The 21,796-nt window shown below is 46.0% G+C and overlaps 1 protein-coding gene across 3 annotated transcripts in view; it reads left to right on the forward strand.

Moving 5' to 3' along the window:
- The window catches only part of SFXN2 (sideroflexin 2), a 182,481-nt gene that overhangs the window by 18,711 nt on the left and 141,974 nt on the right, over positions 1-21,796 (forward strand). The window contains exon 1 of one of the 3 annotated variants that reach the window (XM_078643663.1): positions 19,895-20,083. The exons of the other annotated variants lie outside the window; for them this stretch is intronic. Within the exon in view, the coding sequence (XP_078499789.1) occupies positions 20,019-20,083 (65 nt within the window). The 5' untranslated portion in view covers positions 19,895-20,018. Of the gene's footprint in view, positions 1-19,894; positions 20,084-21,796 lie in introns of those variants that run through there. 3 annotated transcript variants of the gene reach the window in all.

Here is a 21,796-nt window from a genome sequence, read left to right on the forward strand (position 1 = left end):
TGGGATTGACATTGTTGGTCCCATGAAGCCTCCAACTGCATCTGGGAACAGATTTATACTAGTGGTGGTGGACCATGCCACTAGGTGTCCAGAGGCAATACCCCTTAGGACTACCACTGCTCCTGCTGTGGCTCTCCTGGGAATCTTTTCCAGATTGGGTTTCCTTAAGGAGGTAGTATCAGATAGAGGTGCAAACTTCATGTCTGGTTATCTGACTGCTATGTGGAAGGAGTGTAGCGGGAATTACAAATTCACCACACCCTATCACCCACAATGCAATGGGATAGTTGAGAGATTCAACAAAACCCTCAAGGGCATGATAAAAAGTCTCCCTGAAAAGCTTAGGCGTAGATTGCATATCCTTTTGACCCGCCTTCTCTTTGCCTACAAGGAGGTTCCTCAGAAGTGGGTTGGTTACAGCCCTTTTGAACTTCTGTTTGGAAATCCAGAAAGGGGTCCCTTATGTTTGGTTAAGGAGGGATGGGAGTTACCTCTCAAACCACCTAAACAAGACATAGTGGACTATGTACTTGGTCTCCGCTCCAGGATGGCTAAGTACATGAAGAAGGCATCTAAAAACCTTGAGGCTAGCCAGGGATTACAGAAAGCCTGGCATGGGCAAAAGGCTGTTTTGACTGTGTACCAGCCAGGACAGACGGTATGGGTGTTGGAGCCTGTGGCCCCATCAGCTCTCCAAGACAAGTGGAGTGCGCCCCATACCATACTTGAGCTAAATGGAGAGGATACCTACTTGGTGGACCTTGGAACTCCCGGGAGCCCCCATAGGATGCTCCATGTGAACAAGCTGAAGCCGTATGTGGTCTGGGAAGACATGGGTCTGCTCATGGCTACTGATGGGAGACAGGAGGAAGAGAGTGACCCACTCCCTCACCTCCTCTCACAGAACCCTGATGATGGTCCAGTTGATGGTGTAGCCTTGGCAGGAAGCCTCACTGAACTGCAAAAGACTGAGTGCAGGAAGGTCCTCAATCAATATAGACATATGTTTTCACTGACTCCAAGTCAGACTACCCGGTGTACACATGAGGTGGAGACAGGTGACAGTCTGCCTGTTAAAAATAAGATTTACAGGCAACCTGATCATGTCAGGGACTGTATCAGGACTGAAGTCCAGAAGATGTTGGAACTGGGAGTGATTGAGCCCTCAGATAGCCAATGGTTTAGTCCAGTAGTCTTGGTACCAAAACCTCACACCCAGGGTGGTAAGAGAGCGATGAAGTTCTGTGTTGACTACAGGGGACTCAATGCAGTCACTAGGACTGATGCTCATCCAATTCCAAGGGCAGATCAACTTATTGACACTTTGGCCTCTGACACATTCTTAAGTACATTTGACATGACAGCTGGTTACTGGCTGATCAGACTAGCTGAGAATGCTAAACCAAAAACCGCATTCGCATTCCCTAGTGGGCATTACCAATTTGTGCTGATGCCTTTTGGATTGAAGAATGCACCTGCCACATTTCCAAGACTTTTGAACAAAGTTCTCACAGGTCTGCAGCTTATCTAGATGATATTGCTCTATTTAGCTCCACTTGGGAGGATCACCTAGTCCACCTGAGAAATATTTTGGAGGCCATGCAAAAGGCAGACCCCACTATCAAGGCCACCCAGTGCCAGATAGGGCAGAGTAAGGTCGTGTACCTGGGCCACCTTGCTGGTGGAGTCCAGGTTCAACCATTGCAGAGCAAAATGAAAACCATCCTGGATGGGGTCGCTCCAACCACCCAAAGGTCAGAGCTTTCTTGGGCCTGACTGGGTGCTTCAGGAGGTTTGTCAAAGGATATGGCTCCATAGTGACCCCTTTGAATGACTTAACTTCCGAAAGAATGCCTAAGAAAGTTCAGTGGACAGTTAGCTGTCAGAAGGCATTTGATGCACTGCTCCCATTCTGCAAAGTCCGGACTTGCTTGGCACTCACTTCATTGTTCAGACAGACCATAAGCCCCACTTATGGCTAAAACAGATAAAGGGTGAAAACCCTAAACTTTTGAGGTGGTCCATTTCCCTACAGGGGTTAAGTAGGATCTGCTTCTTATGGCTAACATCACTTTTTGCTGATGTCTCACTGTTTTAGGACTAGTCTGGGATCCTGCTATCCAGGACCCCAGGCTATCTGCTTTCTCCCTTAAAATTGCTATATGTGTACTTTAGGTACACTACAGATTGGATACTGCGGTACCCTTATCAGTCCCTAGTATATGGTAACCATGTACCCAGGGCATAGGTACCCCAACACTTAAAAACCTATCAATCACCCCTATGGCAGACCTTATCAATCCTGAAGGCAGGGTGCTTGGTTTTACGTGAGAGGGTGCCCCTGCATGAGCAGCGCCCCTCTGCAGACTTCGGAGACCATTCTCCGGGGTTGTCTGTGATGCAGCCAGACATATAGGCTTAAGTGCATTATAACCTCACGGTAAATGCTAACTTTAAAACGGCTGCTTAGAAACATGTTGTGTTTGATGTTAAACACCTTGGAATCATACCTCCACACCAGTGACTGGTGTTGGAGGTATGATTCCACCCTTCTAGAACCACTACTGTGGGTCACCGGTCTACCCAGCACCAGCTTTCTTGAACTGGGCAGCACAAAGTGGATGCTGCCAGCCACAGACACGATTATGCTCTTGCTGCTGATCCAAGCTCGAGCAGAGGAAGGCATGACAATAGGCATCCTGTCACAGGGAGGTGTGACCATCTCCCAGACAGGGTTTATTGTATTGGGGCTGGTTGGGTGCACTCTGAGAGTGCCAGAAAGTCTGCACTGGGGGCACATTTGGTGTCCCCGTGTATAGTCCTGCTCAAACCAGTTCTCGGAGCCATTGACACCACTTGACCCCTATGCACCCTGCTCCTCTGGGATAGGTAACCCACGGGTACTCCGGTACTCACTGGTGGGTTGGCTCTAGAAGCTCCTATGTTCCAAAGGGTTTGCCTGAAGTCCTAGTAGAAGTGTCCTTAAACTCTAACTTTACAACCAGCACTATCCCATAGAGTTGTACGGAGCATGCGCTCGTGTTTCCTCACTGCACCCGTCCTCCTTGGGCTCCCTGTGTCACTCCTCTGGGTGGTTCCTTTGGGTCCCAGCGATTCTATGTGCTCTCAGCACTGTGTCTATTGAAATCGTAATTGTTATACCATTTTTTTAATATATGGTTCGGCCTCCCCCTGGAGCCTGCTGTGTATTGTGCTTCTTACGAATGTTCGATCGTTACAGTATTGTGTGCTTTATGTTCTAGTCTCGTGCAAGAAAGAAAAGGAAAAATATTACAATCTCAGCCTTTCCGTTCAGCGAAAGCATCTCTCAGATATTCCTGAAAAGAAAGTCCACAAGTCTGGCTCCCACTGTAAAACAGCCCGTCTTGGTACCTGAGCTGCCTATGCACCCTTTATTTCTGGTTTGGAAATAACAAAATCCGAACATGATCAAGGTGCAGTAGGAAATACTAAATACTGGTAACTAATTAAGATGCTGAATGATAGAAAACAAAACCGTCACACGCTACCCGCATAAAGGAATGTAGCCAAGCTGCACTCAGTAACAGTTGCAAAAACAAAAGAAAAAAGAAGCTCCCACAAATAAAGCTGTAGAAGGGCACATGTACTTTGGAAATGATCTTTGGGTGGCTCTCACAAGACAAAAGGAGGGCAATTAAACACTCACTGACCGCCTAAAAGCTCAAACACAACAAATGAAAAGCAATAGGCAGGATGTAAGCCCACGGACTACAAACAAAATGTATCAAAGAGACAGTGTATGCACTGTTTAGGTGAGACATAAAAGTATTGGCAAAGTCAACAGGTCTCACATTTCACATGTGATGTAAGCTGAACCTTTTGGTAGTGTCTTTTGCTGATGTTCATCCTCCTCTGGCAATAAAAAATTACTTGTTTGCTGATATGAATACACTTATGCACACATCCATCATGATGCCACAGTGGTCAAACTCTCACGGCATATACTTGTGAATGCATCACCACAAATGCAGGCATATGCTTCATGACCCAGCAGCAGTCATTTTTTTTTTAAGTTACTGTTCCAAGATGGCAACAGGGGGGGTGGCCAGTAAATGCCATTGTGAGGGAGCAATCAAGAAGCTGGGCGGTGGGGTGTAAATAAATAAACTAGAATGACGAGGAGGAGCAAGTAAAGCGACTAGTATAATTTGATAGGAGTGCAATTAGGGTACAGGGGAGGCAGACTGGAAGCCAGGAAGCAACACGTGGAGGAGGGAGCAAGAAAATACATACACATCCATGGAAAGTTGAACGAAAAAGAAAAAAAATACTTCCCTGAATAGAAGCAGTAGAAGGATATTAGTCATCTAGTCAAAGTGATAGTAAAGAAGTTGTGCTCCAGGGAAGGGACAAATGCAAGAAGAGAAAGGAAAGTTGAATAAGAAGCAAGTGAATGAGAGTGACAAGAAAGACAAACAATGAGTTGACTCAAAGCCCACTATTAGCATTACTTGTCTACAAAGGGCCTTCAGCAACAGACTGCAAAAGGCTGTCTGCAGTGGAGGCCTAAAAAAGGATACAACCAGGCAAAGGGTTACGGTGGAGCTACAAGTCAGAAGGAATTTATCTCACAGGGTGGGAAGTATAAATGTTGAGTGTGTGACAAGAAAGCTTGGGAATTAGCATGACTTAAGAACTGATAAATAATGGATATGGCGTTTTGTGGATTTGGAAGGATGTGGCAGAGAAAGAAGTAGAAGTAAATATGAATGGTAGATATCCAAAGGAGGAGGTGCACAGAGATTGGGGTGCTTCTAAAGGGGTTGGAGAGTGGAGACCCAGAAATGGAATGTAATATGGGCAGATTGAAATGAGAGGAGGGTCACTTTAAGACTAATGAAAGTAACGACTTTAAAAACACATTATGCCTACATTTCATCTTTTGGATTCTTCAGACCTCTGTCAGACACTGTAAACATAAACACGTTATTCAAAAAACACAAATGGTTTCAGTAAACAGAGTATGAATTGGGGTGTGAGCAGGATTCTGTGTGAACATGGCGAATGCTCTATAGATTCTCTTGTGATTCACAAAAGAGGCTGCAGTGAGGACAATCAGCCTGATCTGCTCATTTCCAAACATACAGAGTGAAGGAACACATGTGTTTGAGTTTACAGACACACACATGTCTCTTACAGCGTATTATTTTATGAGCTGGAGAAGAATATAAACTTCAAAAAGAGTGACTGCAGCGCAATCTGGTTTCCGTCCTAAGCACTCGACCCAGTTTGCATTATTGGAAATGGTGGATGCAATGAAACTAACCTTAGATAAAGGAAAGATCTTATTAGATCTGTTTGCCGTGATCGATACAATTTCTCGGGACATTTTTCTATCCTGAATGGAAAAACTGCAGCATATATCGAACCGCCTTAGCCTGGATAAAATCCTTTCTTACTAACCGTTGACAAACAGTTGCCTTAGGTCTGTTTCTCTCAACTGAACGCCCCATCACCTCGGGCGTACCACAGGACACTTCTCTTAGCCCCCGTTTGTTCAACACCTATGTGGCCTGCTTATCTCGTTAATATTCTCATTTGACATTGAAACAACCTCCTATGCGGATGACACAGAATTGGTCTTAGACAAAGACTCTAATGAATCAGAGCTTAACTTCATGCATTGTCTAACAGAGGTCATCCGATGGATGAGACTTAATCATCTTAAATGCAATACAGAAAAGACCGAGATAATGTTAATAGGCAAAGATAATCCTTTCAATCCAGTCCAATGGTGGCCAGAAGAAGCTCCTGCCTCGCCGAATACAGTAGAACTAGTTTAGAATCTTGGGGTAAAGTTCAATGCCTCTCGTTCCGGCCACAGGCTGTCATGTTTCTTGATCACGAAGGAACAGCTGTCGGAAGGAGGACGCGGCACCGCGACAAAGAACGAACAAAATAAACTACATTTCCCGGTTGCCCAACCCGGAAGGAACTACAGATCCCGTGAGGCACTGCGCGGCGCATGCGCAAACCACAGAGAAGTATTAAAACATGGCGGCTCCCACGGAACACGTCGGATATTTTGTGCAGAACCTAAGGGCTGTGGATACACCGTAAGGTAAGAGACTACACTCCTATTACGATGACAACAGCTGAGCCCCGTGTGTGGATTCCGAGTGTGGTTCGAGCGGACGCTCTGTTTGGGAATACCGAGCATGTCCGCTATCTGGGGTCTTTGTTTGTGGACGGTGGACGTCCCTTTGCTGTGCTTGCATACTGAAGTGAGTGAGCGGCTGCTCCTCCACTTAGCACAAATCGTGTGGCTTGGTAGTTTGGTTTGCCCTGTTCCCATCATGCACTGGGACAGGAACAGACTAATTTGCATATAGCCAAGTTCTGAGCTGGGATGGTGCAGTGAGCTAAAAAACGGTGATGGATCAAGCCCTGATCTTTGGACTGGGTAAGAGTGGTCTGCTTAATTCAGGCACTCTGTTCATCACCACCCCCTTTTCTGAATCACTTTGACTGCATTGTGGCATTTGCAAAATCAGGCTGCCTCAGTTTTGTTTCCAGTCAATAGATGTAAGAATGTTTAACAACTTGCTTCCAGAATTCAAGTTCTGTACACAACGGAAGCATGCTGTATGTATGGTTCCATATGTGATGCTCACACTGCTCCTGTTTGTGATTTACTGCCATTGGGGGCATGCAGAGCTTTATTTGGGGCAGGTTTAACAAGGCTAGTCTTTGTTGGCCTTGGTGGGATTAAGATATTTATTTTCCACCTCCACTTAGAAAAGGACAAAATAAAACCTTCAACGGTTTTTTCCTGCTCATGTTTTTAAAACCAGACTTAATGGTAAAATCTGATTTTCTGTAACTTAAGCAGAAAAGTAACTATAAAAAATATACTGGCTTAAACCAATTCTGCCAGTCATCACGGCTCCAGAGCTAGAATACACATCCTTGGCTGGGATAGTTAACAACTCTGGCTCAGAGGCATTGACTTGCTTCTGAGACCAGGAAAGGCTAATGGGTATTAACTGGTACCCTTTAGCAGGGATTAACTAACTGGAAGTTGAGAGGAACAGTTAGCAGAACAAAGGGCAGCTTTAGTACTACCTTATTTTAACTCTTTTTATTTGAAGATGCCAGGGACGGCTTCTAATATTTATTTCCTGAATCCTCCTTGAAAGCCAGTCTACAGACACAGAAGTGCTGCTAACCATTTCTCCCACCTATTACACACCCAGAGCTGGAATACACATTCTTTGCTGGGAGAGTTAACTCTGGCTCACAGGACATGGCTTGCCTCTGAGTCCAAGGAAGGTTAATATGTGTTGGTAAAAAGTCTTCTCATATTAGTGCGCTAGACCCCACCAGATAGTCGGGTCCCGGCCACAGCAAAATAGAAAATCAGTTTGGCAATGAACCTCATTGGACCAGGCCCTCTCTGCCTGGTCGCCACCAAACAGTTTGCCTTTATCTTCCACTTTTTTTGCTGAATTAATTTTTGTTGCTCTTAGGACTGTGCACGTTAAAACTGCTAACCAGTACTAAAGTGCTTCTGCTCTCTCCCTAAAAAATGGTCACATTGGCTTATACCCAATTGGCATATTTAATTTACCTGTAAGTCCCTTGTAGAGTGGTATATCATATACCCAGGGCCTGCCAATTAAATGCTATTAGTGAGCCTGCAGCACTTATTGTGCCTACCCACTTAAGTAGCACTTTAAAACATGTCCCCGGGCTGCCATCTGCAGCCTGAATTCAGAGTTAAACTGCCATGTCGACATAGCATTTAAACTCCCTTGCCAAGCCTTAAACTGCCCTTTTATTTCATGTCCCCCCTAAGGTAGGCCATAGGTAGCCCAGAGAGCAGGGTGCTGTGTAATTGGATGGTGCAACATGTACTTCTAAATTCGTTTTTCACTACTGTATGTCCTATTCCTCCCATAGGGTAACATTGGGGATTCCTTATTACATTTAATACTCTGTAATGCCCAATTGGGAGCAGGTACCTATATCATGTTTGGTGTCTATTATAAATTGTATTGATAAATCATCCTTAATGGTAAAGTCAGACTTTTTATTCTGAGTTTGAAAATGCCACTCCCCCCCCCCCCCTTAATCCTTCTGTGCCTGTAACCTGGCTTGGGTCATGTAAGTGGATGCAATTGTCAGCTGGATTTAGAAAATTCCTCCCAGACAGTCACACAATAGAGGGATTAGGTGTGACTGAATGGGCCATCTGCTAGCAGGATAGGGGATGGGGCTGAGCACAGCCCCACTTGCAACTGAATAACCTGTGCTCTGCCTTCACACAAATGGCCTAACAATCCCACATTGTCACTGTAGCCAACTTGGAGCCAGGGCGGGGGCCAGGGCAGGGGAGGCAGGGAATTCCATGTACTTCAAAGCCACTATCTATAAGGTTCTCCCAACTTCCAGAAACAAGGCGCCAGGTTATAATACTCTGCCAGGAAGAAGGACTGCTGTGCTGCAGGAAGGACTGCAATTCTACTGGACCAATGTTCTGAAAGACTGCTGCCCTGCTGCCTTCTGACTGGGTTTAAGGACTGGATATTCATCTGTCTCGGGACCTCTAGTGTGATTCACATAGGGCCGGTTTGCTGGCCTCCTATTCAGAGCCACAGGAACATAAAATTCTTCCTTCATCTTGAACCCACACTTTGCCCCAGCCTGAGCGAGTCCTGACCCTCCAAGTAGTGCCCTTCCAATCCTGAACCATTGGAAGTGGTGCTAAAGGTACCAGATAGCCAAAATCCTTGAATAGGGACTTAACAATTTTTGGGCTAAAAACTGCTCTGAAAACCCAGAAGACCAGCCTACTCGCCTATCCTCTCCAGGGGCATCGCCGGTCAGATTTACTTTGCCGCTTCTCCCGCTACTTTCTTCTCTGCTGCAGCAAATCCTTTTCAGTGTTCGCGCACCAAAGGGGTATGCCACCTCGTGGAACTGTCTTTGGCTACAGCCCTTTGCCTCGTCCCGCTGGTGATTTTCGACTTCTGTTTCAGAGACGAAGTCCCAACGTAGAAAGCTTCACCGTTGCTCCTACTCAAGGTTAAAAGTTTGAAGGTAGGCGCTGTCTGGGCCCAATCCACTTTTTTTGTCTGAACCGCCCCCTCCATTGGACTGGACTTTGGCTTGGTCTCGCGAACTAGTTTTTAATAAACACTTTAAAATTCATAACTTCAGTTCTACTGATTTGAGTTTTGTCGTGTTGGTGTAAGATAATGTAATCAAATGTACTCTAGTTTTTTTTTAATTGGTTTGAGATTTTTCTTGTGTTGTGTTTTCACTTCATTTCTGTTTCTGTGCTGTATAAATACTTTACATATTGCTTCTAATTTAAGCCTAAATGCTTTTTGTGGCAAGCTAACCATGGGTAAGCAAAGGTTAGTTTAGTGATTTTTTTTTTTTTGTGGATAACCTTGCAAGGAATTGTGGCTGTTGCTTTACCAGTGAAAAGAAAAACAATGGGCCTTGACTATTAATCAGAAAAAACCTTACATGAAAATCATTTCTAATTTCGAAAATGCAATTAAATCTGCATGCTTTAACTTAAGCTTTATGGGGGAGATATATGCAATTTCACAATGATTTTGTGCATTAAATGCAAAGAAGAAGAAAGCAGTACCCTGATAAATCAAAACAGCAAGACAAGGATTGTAACCACACTCTGGATACTTGTACTACCAAAATTTACATATTTATTTACAATTTTCATAAAACAATAATGATCATAAACGGCGCAAGGACTACGAAGTATAGTCAGTGAGAAGAAAAAAGGGTGCTCAAGTGTTTAGAAGAAGGAAGAAAAACGTTTATAATATACAATTCTAATATTTACAAAGAACAAAGCGGGAAACCTTCCGCTATTATATAGGCCTGTCCACACAGTTTGAAGGGGTGGGACAATCTAGGTACAGGCACACTAGTTGAAAAGCGTCGACGTTTCGACCCTGGTGCTCTTGGGATATTTGGGGCCTCGGCTGCGGGTCTTCCTCAGGACAAGGGACAAGGAAGGAGGAGGAGGGGAACTTGGCCGTAATCCGACTAATGGTCTGGATCGGACACCTAAAGTGTAAAGATGAAGTAGCTGTTAGAATTGTCTAATACTCGGTATTTACAAGAGTGTGGTTCAATATCAGCTACAGGGTACATTACCAATGAAGCTGGTCAGGTGGGGACTCAGTCCAAGCTTCCAGGGGATGGATCACCTGTAGGGCACAGAAAATTGGGAACAGAGTCAGTGCCCATCTTGCTTTACCAGGGCTCACACCCCAGTCAACCAACAGCCCAATTTCTAACAAACCAGAAAATGGATGTGCCTGGTGACTGTTGGGTACAACCATATTGAAATAGGGCTCCTTGATAATTTTACAGTAAGACAAAGAGTAAATGCTACAAAAGGAGGTATGGGGCCAGGAAGAAAATAGGAGTGGGCAGTAGATTTCCTCCATCACTACCTTTTACACAGGATAAATCTGGCACCTCAACCACCACTATCTCGGGAACATTCCTGGACCTGGCAAGACCTCATCTTAAGAAGGCCCTGCTGGAAGAGGAATCCTGACTTCTGAATCCCGGCTGCTGCTGAAAGGGGCTGGAACTGTTCTCCAATGGTCAAGTTGTCGGCCTCCAGTCTACCTTCTACGCGGACACAAAAAAACAGAATGAGCCCTTAATTCAAGACGGCCCAGCTGACTTAAGAGCACCAGAGCCTGCAGGAGAACTGGCTTGAGAGAGACCTGGCGCCCAGAAGCCTGCCCCGTTTAGCTGGGGGCTGCAGGACCAAACAGAAGAAACTTTCCTAGCAGTTGTAGAATAAGACTGAAGGTAAAACCTTTAACTACAACAACATACTTGGTGCATCTGACCTCTGCTCTATCGCTGTCGGTCTGAAATTACTCCTGGATACTCATCCACAGCAAACGGTATGTTTTTTACATAATGCTCAACTCGTTCTAGGCACCTTGTGCCTTAAAAATTTAAAAATCCACATCTGTGGATCCCCATACCTATTTTGATGATCATTGAGTGTTTTTCCTCAATAAGTATACTATATTTTTCTAAATTGATTTCGTAATTTTATTGTGTGGAGTTCTTTACTGCAGAAGGATATTGGTGTTTTCATTTCTCATTCAAATGAGGTGTGACTCACTTGGCTGCACACCCCGACCCGTTTGTGGCTTTTTAAAGGCTCTGTGGCACAAATGCACATTTAAAAAGAAGGTCAGCCTAGCAACAAATGGCAGCAGCAAGCCTGTCCAAAATGTAAAAAACATGTTTTTTTTTTTACTGAATCTGAATGGAGAGGTGAGGAGCTATGCAGAAGCACTTATTAGAGAAGTGAGTGCAGGGTAGTGGTTGGGGAAAGCAACATGAGTGGGCAGGGGCTAGGAGCAACAGAGACAATTGAAGTGATAGGAGGTAGAAAAAAATGAATTGATGAAAAAAAGCACACAGCAAGCCATGGAGGGGTGTTGTGAGCAATGAATGCGCTAAGGAAGGGGTGAGGAGGGAGCAACATGGAGCTAGCAGAGGCAGATATTTGTGGGGGAGACAACAACACAGGTTAGAGGGAGAAGCACACGTTGAAGAGAACAACATGAAGCAAGGGAGCTTGGGAGTGAGAAGCATAAGAGAGAGAGAGAAGCAAATGATCAGAAAGCAATATGAGGTGGGGAGGGCTGATATTTGGCAGGGGTGAGACACAAGAGGGCAAGAACTGGAAAACACATGCACTCTCATTGAGTGCTTAAACAAAAAGAAATAAGCATTTACAATGCAACGGTCTCGCCTTTGCAAAAGTTAGAGCTGCTGTCATTGTAAATGACAATTTTTTCTCTGTGTTGTTTTTGAAAACAGATAAATAAATGGCATTGCCATTTACAATGACAATAGCTTAATCTCTCGCAAATGTGAGTAGTGAATAGTTGTAGAGTTAGTAGTAGATAGAGCGAGTAGTATAGTGATTTGAGATTAGAGAGTGAGTAGTAGAGAATGAGTAGTAGAGAAGTAGAGTAGTGGTGAGTAGAGTAGTAGAGCGAGTAGTATAGAGTTAGTAGAGTTGTAGATAGTGAGTAGTAGATAGTAGAGAGTGTGAGTAGAGAGTAGTTGTGTGGAGGTTGGAGGTTGGAGGGTGGAGGTTGGAGGGTGGAGGGTGGAGGGTGGAGGGTGGAGGGTGGAGGGTGGAGGTTGGAGGGTGGAGGTTGGAGGTTGGAGGGTGGAGGGTGGAGGGTGGAGGGTGGAGGGTGGAGGGTAGAGGTTGGAGGTTGGAGGGTGGAGTTTGAGGGTGGAGTTTGAGGTTGGAGGGTGGAGTTTGAGGGTGGAGTTTGAGGTTGGAGGGTGGAGTTTGAGGGTGGAGTTTGAGTTGGAGGGGGAGGGTGGAGTTGGAGGGTCTGTCTCCAATCCAACGCATAGCCTAGTCGGCATTCTTTTTAACACAAGGTAGGGTTTCAATGGCGTTGAAGACAAACTCCCTTTCTTTGGAATCCTTAATGTAGGTATCGATGAGGAGACTGTACATTTCGGAGTGAATGTTCTCCATAGCAATTTGAAAACCATAAAAACAATGGGCTTTTGTGACTTGCACTTCTTGACCAAAACGTTATCTCCCTGGGTCGGTGTATCGGTGTATCGCGATCCCTGCTGCCTATAGACACAGGTCGGTCACGAGCAGCACAGGAGCTCACAGACATAAAACATGTTGACACCCCCCCCCCCCCCCAGCCCTCCCTCCAAGCGAGTTTGTGTCATTATAAAAAAGGGATGGCAAGCCGAACTTACCGCATGCGGCCTGCACCTGAGCGCTAGCGCATGGGGCCGGATGGACGGGCGCCCCCTCATGGCAGCAGCTCCATGGCACTCAGGCACCGCTGCCCGCCGGCTGCTGCTCAAGCCTCCCCGGCGCCCCTGGGCAGGGCTGCGCACAGCATTGTACAATGGAGGAGGAGAGCGAGGAGGCGAAGCGGGAGGCGCGGCGGCCTGCGGCGAGCAGCGCGCCCCCCAATTGCCATGAACAGAATGACGCCCAGGCAGGCAGCTCCGCTCTGCCCCCTGGCGCCCCGTGTCAAAGGCCCTCCCTGTTTCGCCTCGCCTTCAGCACCAGACAGCCGGCCAGTGTGGAGGTCTGCTGGGAGAAGGACACGGGCAGGATGCTACCTCAGACGGCCACCCACCAGACAGGGCGCCACCGTGGCCAGAGCAGGGGACTCACATTGTGCCATCTGAGGGAAATGGAGGGGGGTAGGCTTCCACTGCACGCTGCCCCATGGCCATGAGTGAGAATACACACCTGCTAAGGGGGAACGGAGGCTGCACGCAGCCAGCTACATAAAATTGTAAAAAACACATAGCAGCCGCTCCGCCTCGGAAACTCGTGACGGCTTCTCTACTCACTTGATTTATTGCGGGCTGAGCAGACCACAGTACCTTCTGTATCGCGCTATTCAGCAATGAAAAAAGTCATGGTGATAGAGTGAGGCACAGCCGCCGGCGCCCGAGGCTTTCCCTTTAAACTGAAGTTTCCCAGAAGCGGACTAACTCGAGAGGCAGCAAGCCCCGTCCTTTTCAGACTGGGGGGCGTGTTTTTGACTGAGGACGTCGCAGAGAGAAAGAACCGAAAAAACACGCCCCCCAATCTGAAAAAGATGGGGCTTAAATTGAAAGACAAACCTCTTCTCCAATGGCTGGCCGCTGTTTAGGAAGCCAACCAATGGAGAAGAGGGGCGGGTTTAAGCCTCACTACTAAGAACATAAAATCTCGCCAGCGAGACTGCGCATGTGCACAACCTACGCTAGCCGAGACCTAAAAAAGCAGTTCCATAAATGTGAGCAGTGGAGGATAGAAGTCAGGCAATGAAAAAATTGTGAAACGGTTATGCTCCAGGGAAGTGACAAACACAAGTAGAGGAAGGAAAGTGAAAGAATAAGACGCAAGTAAATGAGTGACAATAAACCCAATTACTAGTAAACAGCGAATGGGCTGCAAGCCGATTGTAAGTTCACAATACATCTTTCTAAACTAAACTGCTCGAACTGTCTGCTAAGCAAGATCTAAAAAGGGTTATATCAGACCGCTGTCAAGACCAAGGCTTGTGGAGACATGTTTGGAAGACTGTTATTGGAATGATATCTACCTTCTGAAATAATAAATGCTGTAATCTTTACCACCTTGCTCAAGTGATTGCTCTTTTTTCGAAGTGAAAGTTTGGTACAAATAATTTACTGTCTGTTGACCCAGTACCACCTTTAGAACCATATTCCAGTAACGTGTGTATGAAAATTTTAGTTAAAACATACAATTTTAAGCAAAACACACTGATATTCACCAGTTATATATATCTCAATTAACTGTAACTTGAGTCCTAAAGTAACTATAATTTGCTCAAGCATAGACATGTTCTATTTTTTTGGGGGGGATTTATATAGCGAGAACTCGACCTGAAGGTATCAGAGCGCTTTACATGAGCCCCAGATATGTTACAGGTGGACATTTTTTTTTTTTTTTTGTTCGGCACGGAGAGATTAAGTGATTAAGTGATTTGCCCAGAATCACAGGATGTTGAGCGTCCCTGCTGATACTCAAACCCAGTTCCCCAGCTTCGAGGTTGACCGCTCTAGCTGTTAGGCCTTCAGGGTCCACTAAATAGAACTGAATACCTACAACATAATCTGACCATAATCCATTAGTAATAACATAATAGTTGGGCAAGATCCCTAAAAGGATTCCAACCCTGTGCTTTCTGCCGAGTGCTTGAGAGGATTCAGCATGTAGGAACATGATGGCAGAGGAAATAGACATTACTTAAAGTGAATTGCCTCCAACAATGGGGAAGGCCATTTTCATAGTCTTACCTAAGCCAGGCAGGGACCCCCTGTCCTGGTCGTCCTATCAACCCCTGTCGATGTTAAACCTGGAATGTAAGGTGTTGGGGACGGGGTTGGCTTCTATAATTCAGACGATACACATCTATCTATTACACACCCACCAAAATGGTTTTGTACCCCGGAGGAGCACGTCTCCTAATTTATACCATCTCTTTAACAATTTATATGGTTTCTCAGATTGCCCCACAGAGGCAATGTGGCCCCTTTAGACAGAAAGAAAGCTTTTGATAAGCTAAACTAGGAATAACTGTTTAAAGTGTTAAAAAACATTAGATTTGGAGAGGGCATCAGATCCTAGCTTAAGTTTTTATACATTGGCCTGGGTGAAGATGGGGAAACCGATATTTGACAACTAGAAGGGTCACAGGAACACGAGAGAGGTATGCCCTCTATCACAGCACTTCTTGGCACTACCTATTTGTCATATGAGTAAAGAGATGGTCCTGCCATTCGAATGTCCTTCATCTGACTTGCTGACTCCAACATCACCAACCAGCCATTGACTGACATGTTATTGATGACGTGTCCCCTGCTGCCTCAAACTGTCTTCAGTGTCCTTTGGGGTGGTTGCCTCCCTTCCACTTCTGATTTACCTTAAGAATTGAGATTGGATTTCCATTGCTGCCTTGTTGCTGTCATTTATCAGCCTTCATCGCACGCTGCTTCAGCTTGAACTTTAATCGCTGTTGTTCAGAGAGCGTGGTTCCTGTAGCTCTAAGAGTGGTTGATTGATTTATGGAGGTTTGACTATGCCCCTCCTTCGCTACCCTTGTACAATGGTTTAATATGACCTCCTTGTGGCATTTGTCGTGTAATCTGTGATCCTGCTTGTTTTATCTCTACCTGTTGATGTACTTGCATTATTGTCCTTCCTTCCCTTCCTAATGTAAAGCGCTCTGATATCCTATGGGATCTAGTTCGCCCTATATAAAAATGTATAAATAAAAAATAAAAAAAATATCTGATAACACAAATAGCAGACTTGAAATTTGCCCAACCAGACACATAGAACTATTGGTCAACGATGGTACACCACACTTTTCCATACTTGGGTATAAACATTTATAGGGACTGTAACGATATCCTAGCTGGTGATTTCCAGAGACCACTAGTTTCATGCTGGGCATCTGCAGGCATCTAGACGAAGCTTCTTTTGTCAGTACTGGGAAGGGTGACCCTTGACAAGATGGTGCTATTGCCAAGGATTCCTTAATTGTTTGTCAGCAACAATCGTCAACCCCTTCTTTGCCTATATTAGTGGACTTGATTTGAAGAACTGGCAGATGTGGCCCTGGAGAAATTGTATATGCCCACAGAGGAAGGAAGATTGGGACTCCTGATTTTGATTTTGTACTACTTGGCAACCCACTTACAGTGGGTGGCGGCATGGGTGACGAAACCTAGAAATACAGTCCTGTGTTAAAGATTTTTGTGCATTAACAACGTGCAGACTCTAGTTCTGCCCTCGATGATGTATAGACTGACCTTGCGCTATTGCCTTTTAAAATAATTTCCTAGCTCATGTAGAAGTGCGCATTTCTGACTCTTGTTAACTAGGCCTCAATTACGTCCTCGTAGCCATCTTTTAACAAGCATTTACAATGCAATAGTCTCGGCATTGTTAAAGTTAGTGCTATTGGCATTGCTCATGACATTATTTTTATTTATGTTTTTAAAACATAAATGAATGGCATTGTCATTTACAATGCCAATAGCTTAATCTCTTGCAAATGCGAGACCTACTGCATTTGCACCCACACACAGAGCCACACACACAAAGCCACCCACACACACACATACCGAGCCACCCACACACACAGAGCCACCCTCACACAGACCCACCTACACACACACACACACACACACACACACACACACACAGAGTCACTTTCTTGAGGGACATAAAATTGGTGTATTAGTTCTGGAAGGTTGTGTAGTGTAAGGGCCCCGCTCTAACCAAACTGGCTTCTGTACAACCAGCCGGGAAAAGCTAGGGGCCATTCCCCTCTCTTGTTTGATGCCCTACACCCCTTGGAACACCCCCTGGGAGCAGGCTAGACTTTCACCCGCGGGTCACGTCTGTCTCGGGGTGCTGCAACCCACACTGCAGCTGCCCCCGGCTGCGCGATACAGTATTATCGGGAGGCAAGATAGGCTGTGTGCAGAGCAAACACCGCTGTTTGGCAGACAATGCTATCAGGTGGGGGCAATCTCGGGCATCACCCCTGGCGAGGACGGTAATCAGGAGGATACGGCTGAGCCGATAGGGAGCCTGGGCCCGCTGCCAGCCGGGTGGGAAGGACTCATCTGTGTGGGAAAGGGGGAGGAGGGGGAGTCTGACATTTCCCGGGCTCCACACTCGCTGCGGCTCCCAGACTTGAAAATACCAGATACGTTTCTGCCCGTAGAACAGTGTTCCAGCTGAAATACGATTGCAAAACCGAATGTGAACACTTAGTTTTCAGTTTGCCAATATGTTGCTGATTAAATACTTACAATTCGTGCTATAGGGAGGTGGAGGGATTTGCCACAATAACGCGATTTCTGATGAAGAGCTAAAAATTAGATGAATACTCAAGAAATGAGGGTTCAAGGTCAACATAAATTGTTTTGAATATGTGAATAGCGTGCAAATACTAACGTTTTTTTATCTGGAAGGATGTGGGGGGATTGGATGGATGTGTGTGGGGGGAAGGGGGGTCGCTGCGAAGAGTGTAGACCTGATAAAGCCTGACTGTCAGTGAAGTGAGCCCAACGAACGAGGCGGGGCGCAGCACAACGAACGAGGGGGGGCGCAGCACAACGAACGAGAGGGGGGCAGCACAACGAACGAGGGGGGGAGCAGCACAACGAACGAGGGGGGGCAGCACAACGAACGAGGGGGGGCAGCACAACGAACGAGGGGGGGCAGCACAACGAACGAGAGGGGGCAGCACAACTAACGAGGGGGGCAGAACAACAAACGAGAGGGAGGCAGCACAATGAACGAGAGGACAGCAAGCACAACGAATGAGGGGGGCAGCACAACGAAGGAGGGGAGGCAGCACAACGAACGAGGGGGGGCAGGACAGCAAAGAGCACTCACCTGAGGACTCTGCAGCTTCTCGACTTCCTCCAGCGGCGGTCGGGGAGAAATGGCGTCATGAAAGCAGCGCTATTTTCGCATTCGGGGGCGTGTTTTTACGGTTGAGTGACGGATGACGTCACAGACTTAAAAACTGCAAAAAACACACCCCTGAATCCGAAAAAGACGGGGCTTGAACGGAGTGACGCCCCTCTCCTCCAATGGCTGGCCTCAGTTTAGGAAGCCAGCCAATGGAGAAGAGGGGCGGGTTCAAGCCCCCATACTGTGTTTACATAAAATCTCGGCTGCGCGAACACTGCAGTGTAACGCTAGGCCGAGACCTAAAAATGGAGGTCTTCCCCATGCACGTTTAACTGTTCATTATTTCTGCAGCACACTGTCAAGAAGAGTCATGGTTGTTTATTTCCATTGGCGTTATTCTTGCTGTTCTCAATTAAACTTTGCAGCATGATCATAATAATGCAACGTTTCAAGGGTCTTCCGCTAGCTCATGGTGCCCTATTCATTCATAATAGTTTGCTGTTTTTCACGTATTTAATTTGTCCTACCATCTCTGGGTGACATTAGCTTAGAGCAAGCAGAATCAATATTCATGTAGTGAGATAGTGCTTAGGTGCTAAGGCAATAATATGGCGTTTGATAAAATTATACTCTAATTTTCTGATAAGATAATATTTGATTGCACCATGAGGATTCTGCACTTTCTCTTCTATTTTATGGGAAGATTTCTTAATTAAGCCCCTGGTTTTGAGGGTGAGCCAGATGACTTTCCTTTTCTTTTAAGGATGCTGTCTGTTTATTGATTTTGCTGCCCACTTGGGACTTAACTATTTTAGATTTTATGCTATTCTGTATTGTTCTATTTACTTAGATCCTTTTAAGGCAAATGCTTTATGTTCACTCTATATCGAAATCCTAATGAAGATTGCAATAAACCTTTTGAATTTATTTTACTGATCTAGAACTCAATTATTGAGCGGACCCTTAAGTAATTGTATGTTTGATGGGTTGGAAGGTCAGTTACCACAGGAACACATTGCCTCAAGAATATTAACACGGTCTCCGATTCATCAACTTGTGGGCCTTTTGTTGAGGAAATTCTTATGGGTAAAAGCTGTTTGGGGTCCCAGCTCCCACAGCTGGTGTGTTAGGTCAGAACACCTTAGTAATAGAATACATATATGGACCTGATCACAGCTGTGATTCCTGTTAAGAGTAGGTAAGCACTTCTGGAAGAGATACCAGCAGAAGATGCAAAAACGCCAAAACCACTTCCCGAGATGCCTCGCCGATTTAAACTGGGAATACCTGTTTAAAGTTTTAACGAACGTGGGATTTGGAGAAGACATCAGAACCTGGATTAAGTTTTTATACACTGGATTTACAGACAAGTGACGATCGGACAACAGACATCTAATGCATGGCGAGTTTACAGGGGCATGAGACAGGCATCCTCTATCTCCACACCTGTTTGCCATAGCTATGGAAACACTTACTTGTCATATGAGAAAGGAGATGGTCAAACTGGGCATAGAGGAGTGTGGACACTGGCATGTAATTTCCTTATGTGCAGATGACGTCTTACTGTAACTTTGAAACGTACATATGGTGCGCCCCAGAGCTCTGCACGAACTAATTGGGAAAATAGCAGCAGCGGTGCGTCCATTGGGGCGTAAGGGCGGAGCCCCACCAGCCACCATGGACGCATCGCGACCGCCGGCCTATCTAAATAAAAGACAAATCAGCCGCCGGGAATGTGCAGGGGGGGGTGTGGCCTGCTGCAGCTTGAGTGACAGACACTCAGGCTGCAGCAGACCGTAGTGGGCAGTCCCGCTGGGGAACTTATAGTGCGCATGCTTGGGAAAGTTGAAAACTTTCCCAAGCATGCGCACTGTAAGGTCCCCAGCGGGACCCAGGGGTGCTGTTCGCCTGCCACAGCCCGGGTTTACAGAGGGAGAAAGGGCGAGCAGCAAATATGCCACGCTAGCCAATCCTTGCGCTGCTGTCCACCGGTGCAGCATCCCATTGGATGCCGCGCTTGGGGGTGGCACACACACTGTCTGACGCACGCACTGCTAGGATGTCGGCGCCGCGGTAAGAAAACTTTGGGAACCTTTCTCCCGTTATTGTTTTTTTTTTCAGGACGACGTGTAAAAAAAGTTGTATTTCCAAAACGTAATGCATTTACCATTTGTAATGTTGTGTACATAGCCTGTTGTGTCAGCTGCTCGAGCCCGTCGTCCATTGTACCTGCGTGTGTGGACAGGGAGCGCTGATAGTTCACAATCACAGCCGTTCCTCTTCGTTCTGATCTGCTGTACAGACAGGCATGGTTTGTCTTTGTGTCTTCAAACGGCCCCTTTATTGAGGGTTTCCAGAGCAGCTCTTTGAAGGGGTTCGTATCAGAGCCATATTATCTTATGGTCACCAGGAGGTTCAGAGAGCCCCCCGCCCCGGGTGTAGTGTGGATCCCTGGTCACACGGCGCATCATCTGCCGAGGGTCACAAGCAGCGCGCGCAGGGACAGAAGGACTCTGGCACTCACTCACCTCCCTCCCAGCCTCCTGCTCTTCTGGTGAAGCCTCTGACGCCTTCGGGGAAAGTCCGTGTGAGAGAAAAACGCATGAATAAATACAAATAAATAAATAAATTAGTTATAATAAGTTGGGGGTCAGAACAGTGTTGAGCCCCCACCTCTGTGGGGTCGGTGTTACGGTTCCTGCCTCCCCCTGTTCTAAGATGTGTGTGTTCATAAGCATGAGCCCTGAATATTTTCTCTCTGAGAGCCTTTTTATGATTTCAAACCCTTTGCCAGGTGCCTGTGCTTCGAGTCTAGATGTTAACATTCGCTGTATTTTCGCAGGGCTCTGAGAGTCTTAGAAGTTATGTAGTGTTAACCCACTAATAGATCTGAAGGTGTTTTTATATGATACACATTTTATCAACATACGGGAGCGAAAGACGGAGTCAATCTCAATGCGGTTTTAACCACAGTCTTGCAAGTTACAGGTATTGATGCTCGCAAAGGCTAGACGGTAATAATGACTAGGTTCCATGTAAGTGTCCGGCGGATGATGAAGAACTGCTCCCTGCATGCACCATTGCTTTGGCGCTGACCCGGCTTTTTAAATTTATTTATTTATGCAATTTTATATAGCGCAGACTTTACCCGAAGGTGTCAGAGCGCTTCACAAAAGGGCCAATAATGATACACGAGGAACAAAATACGAAAGCAAACAAGTTACATGGATCAAAAGTGTCACTAGTGAGCGACCAAAATACATGAGGTAGCAATCGGTGCATTACAGGAGAAATAAAAGTGATGTGTGCAGGTTACAAAAACGTACAAAATACAAGTAGAAGTATAATACTGCAATAAAAGGCAGACACTCCAGCACAAGAACAAACGTTACGTAGGCAATGGTGGCCGGGTGCAAGTATCTAAAGCAAACAAAATGTGCGAGGTAGCAAACAGTGTGTTACAAGACGCTTCGTAGCTCGTGTGTCTGCTTGTTGGGATTGGTGGTCAGTTTGTCTGGAGCCTGTTTTGTTCGTACTGTCCACAGTCACCTTCATTGCCAACATTTACAGATATTCCTGATGTCCGTTGTTGCGAGGCAGTTCCATGGACAAGAACTTTCTACCCTATGTAGCGCCTGTTGTACACGGGCTGGGCTGTCAGGACTGCTTGGTGAATAAAAGACTGCTGCTGAGATGAGATGATTTGGATGGCATGATTTCAAACCTGGAAGGCTGACTCAGCCTTCCACCCGTTCGATGACCTGTCTGCTGGCTATTGATCCGGCT

The sequence above is a fragment of the Lissotriton helveticus genome, chromosome 5_1 (assembly GCF_964261635.1).
Source record: "Lissotriton helveticus chromosome 5_1, aLisHel1.1, whole genome shotgun sequence".
In the NCBI taxonomy this organism is placed as follows: Eukaryota; Metazoa; Chordata; class Amphibia; order Caudata; family Salamandridae; genus Lissotriton; species Lissotriton helveticus.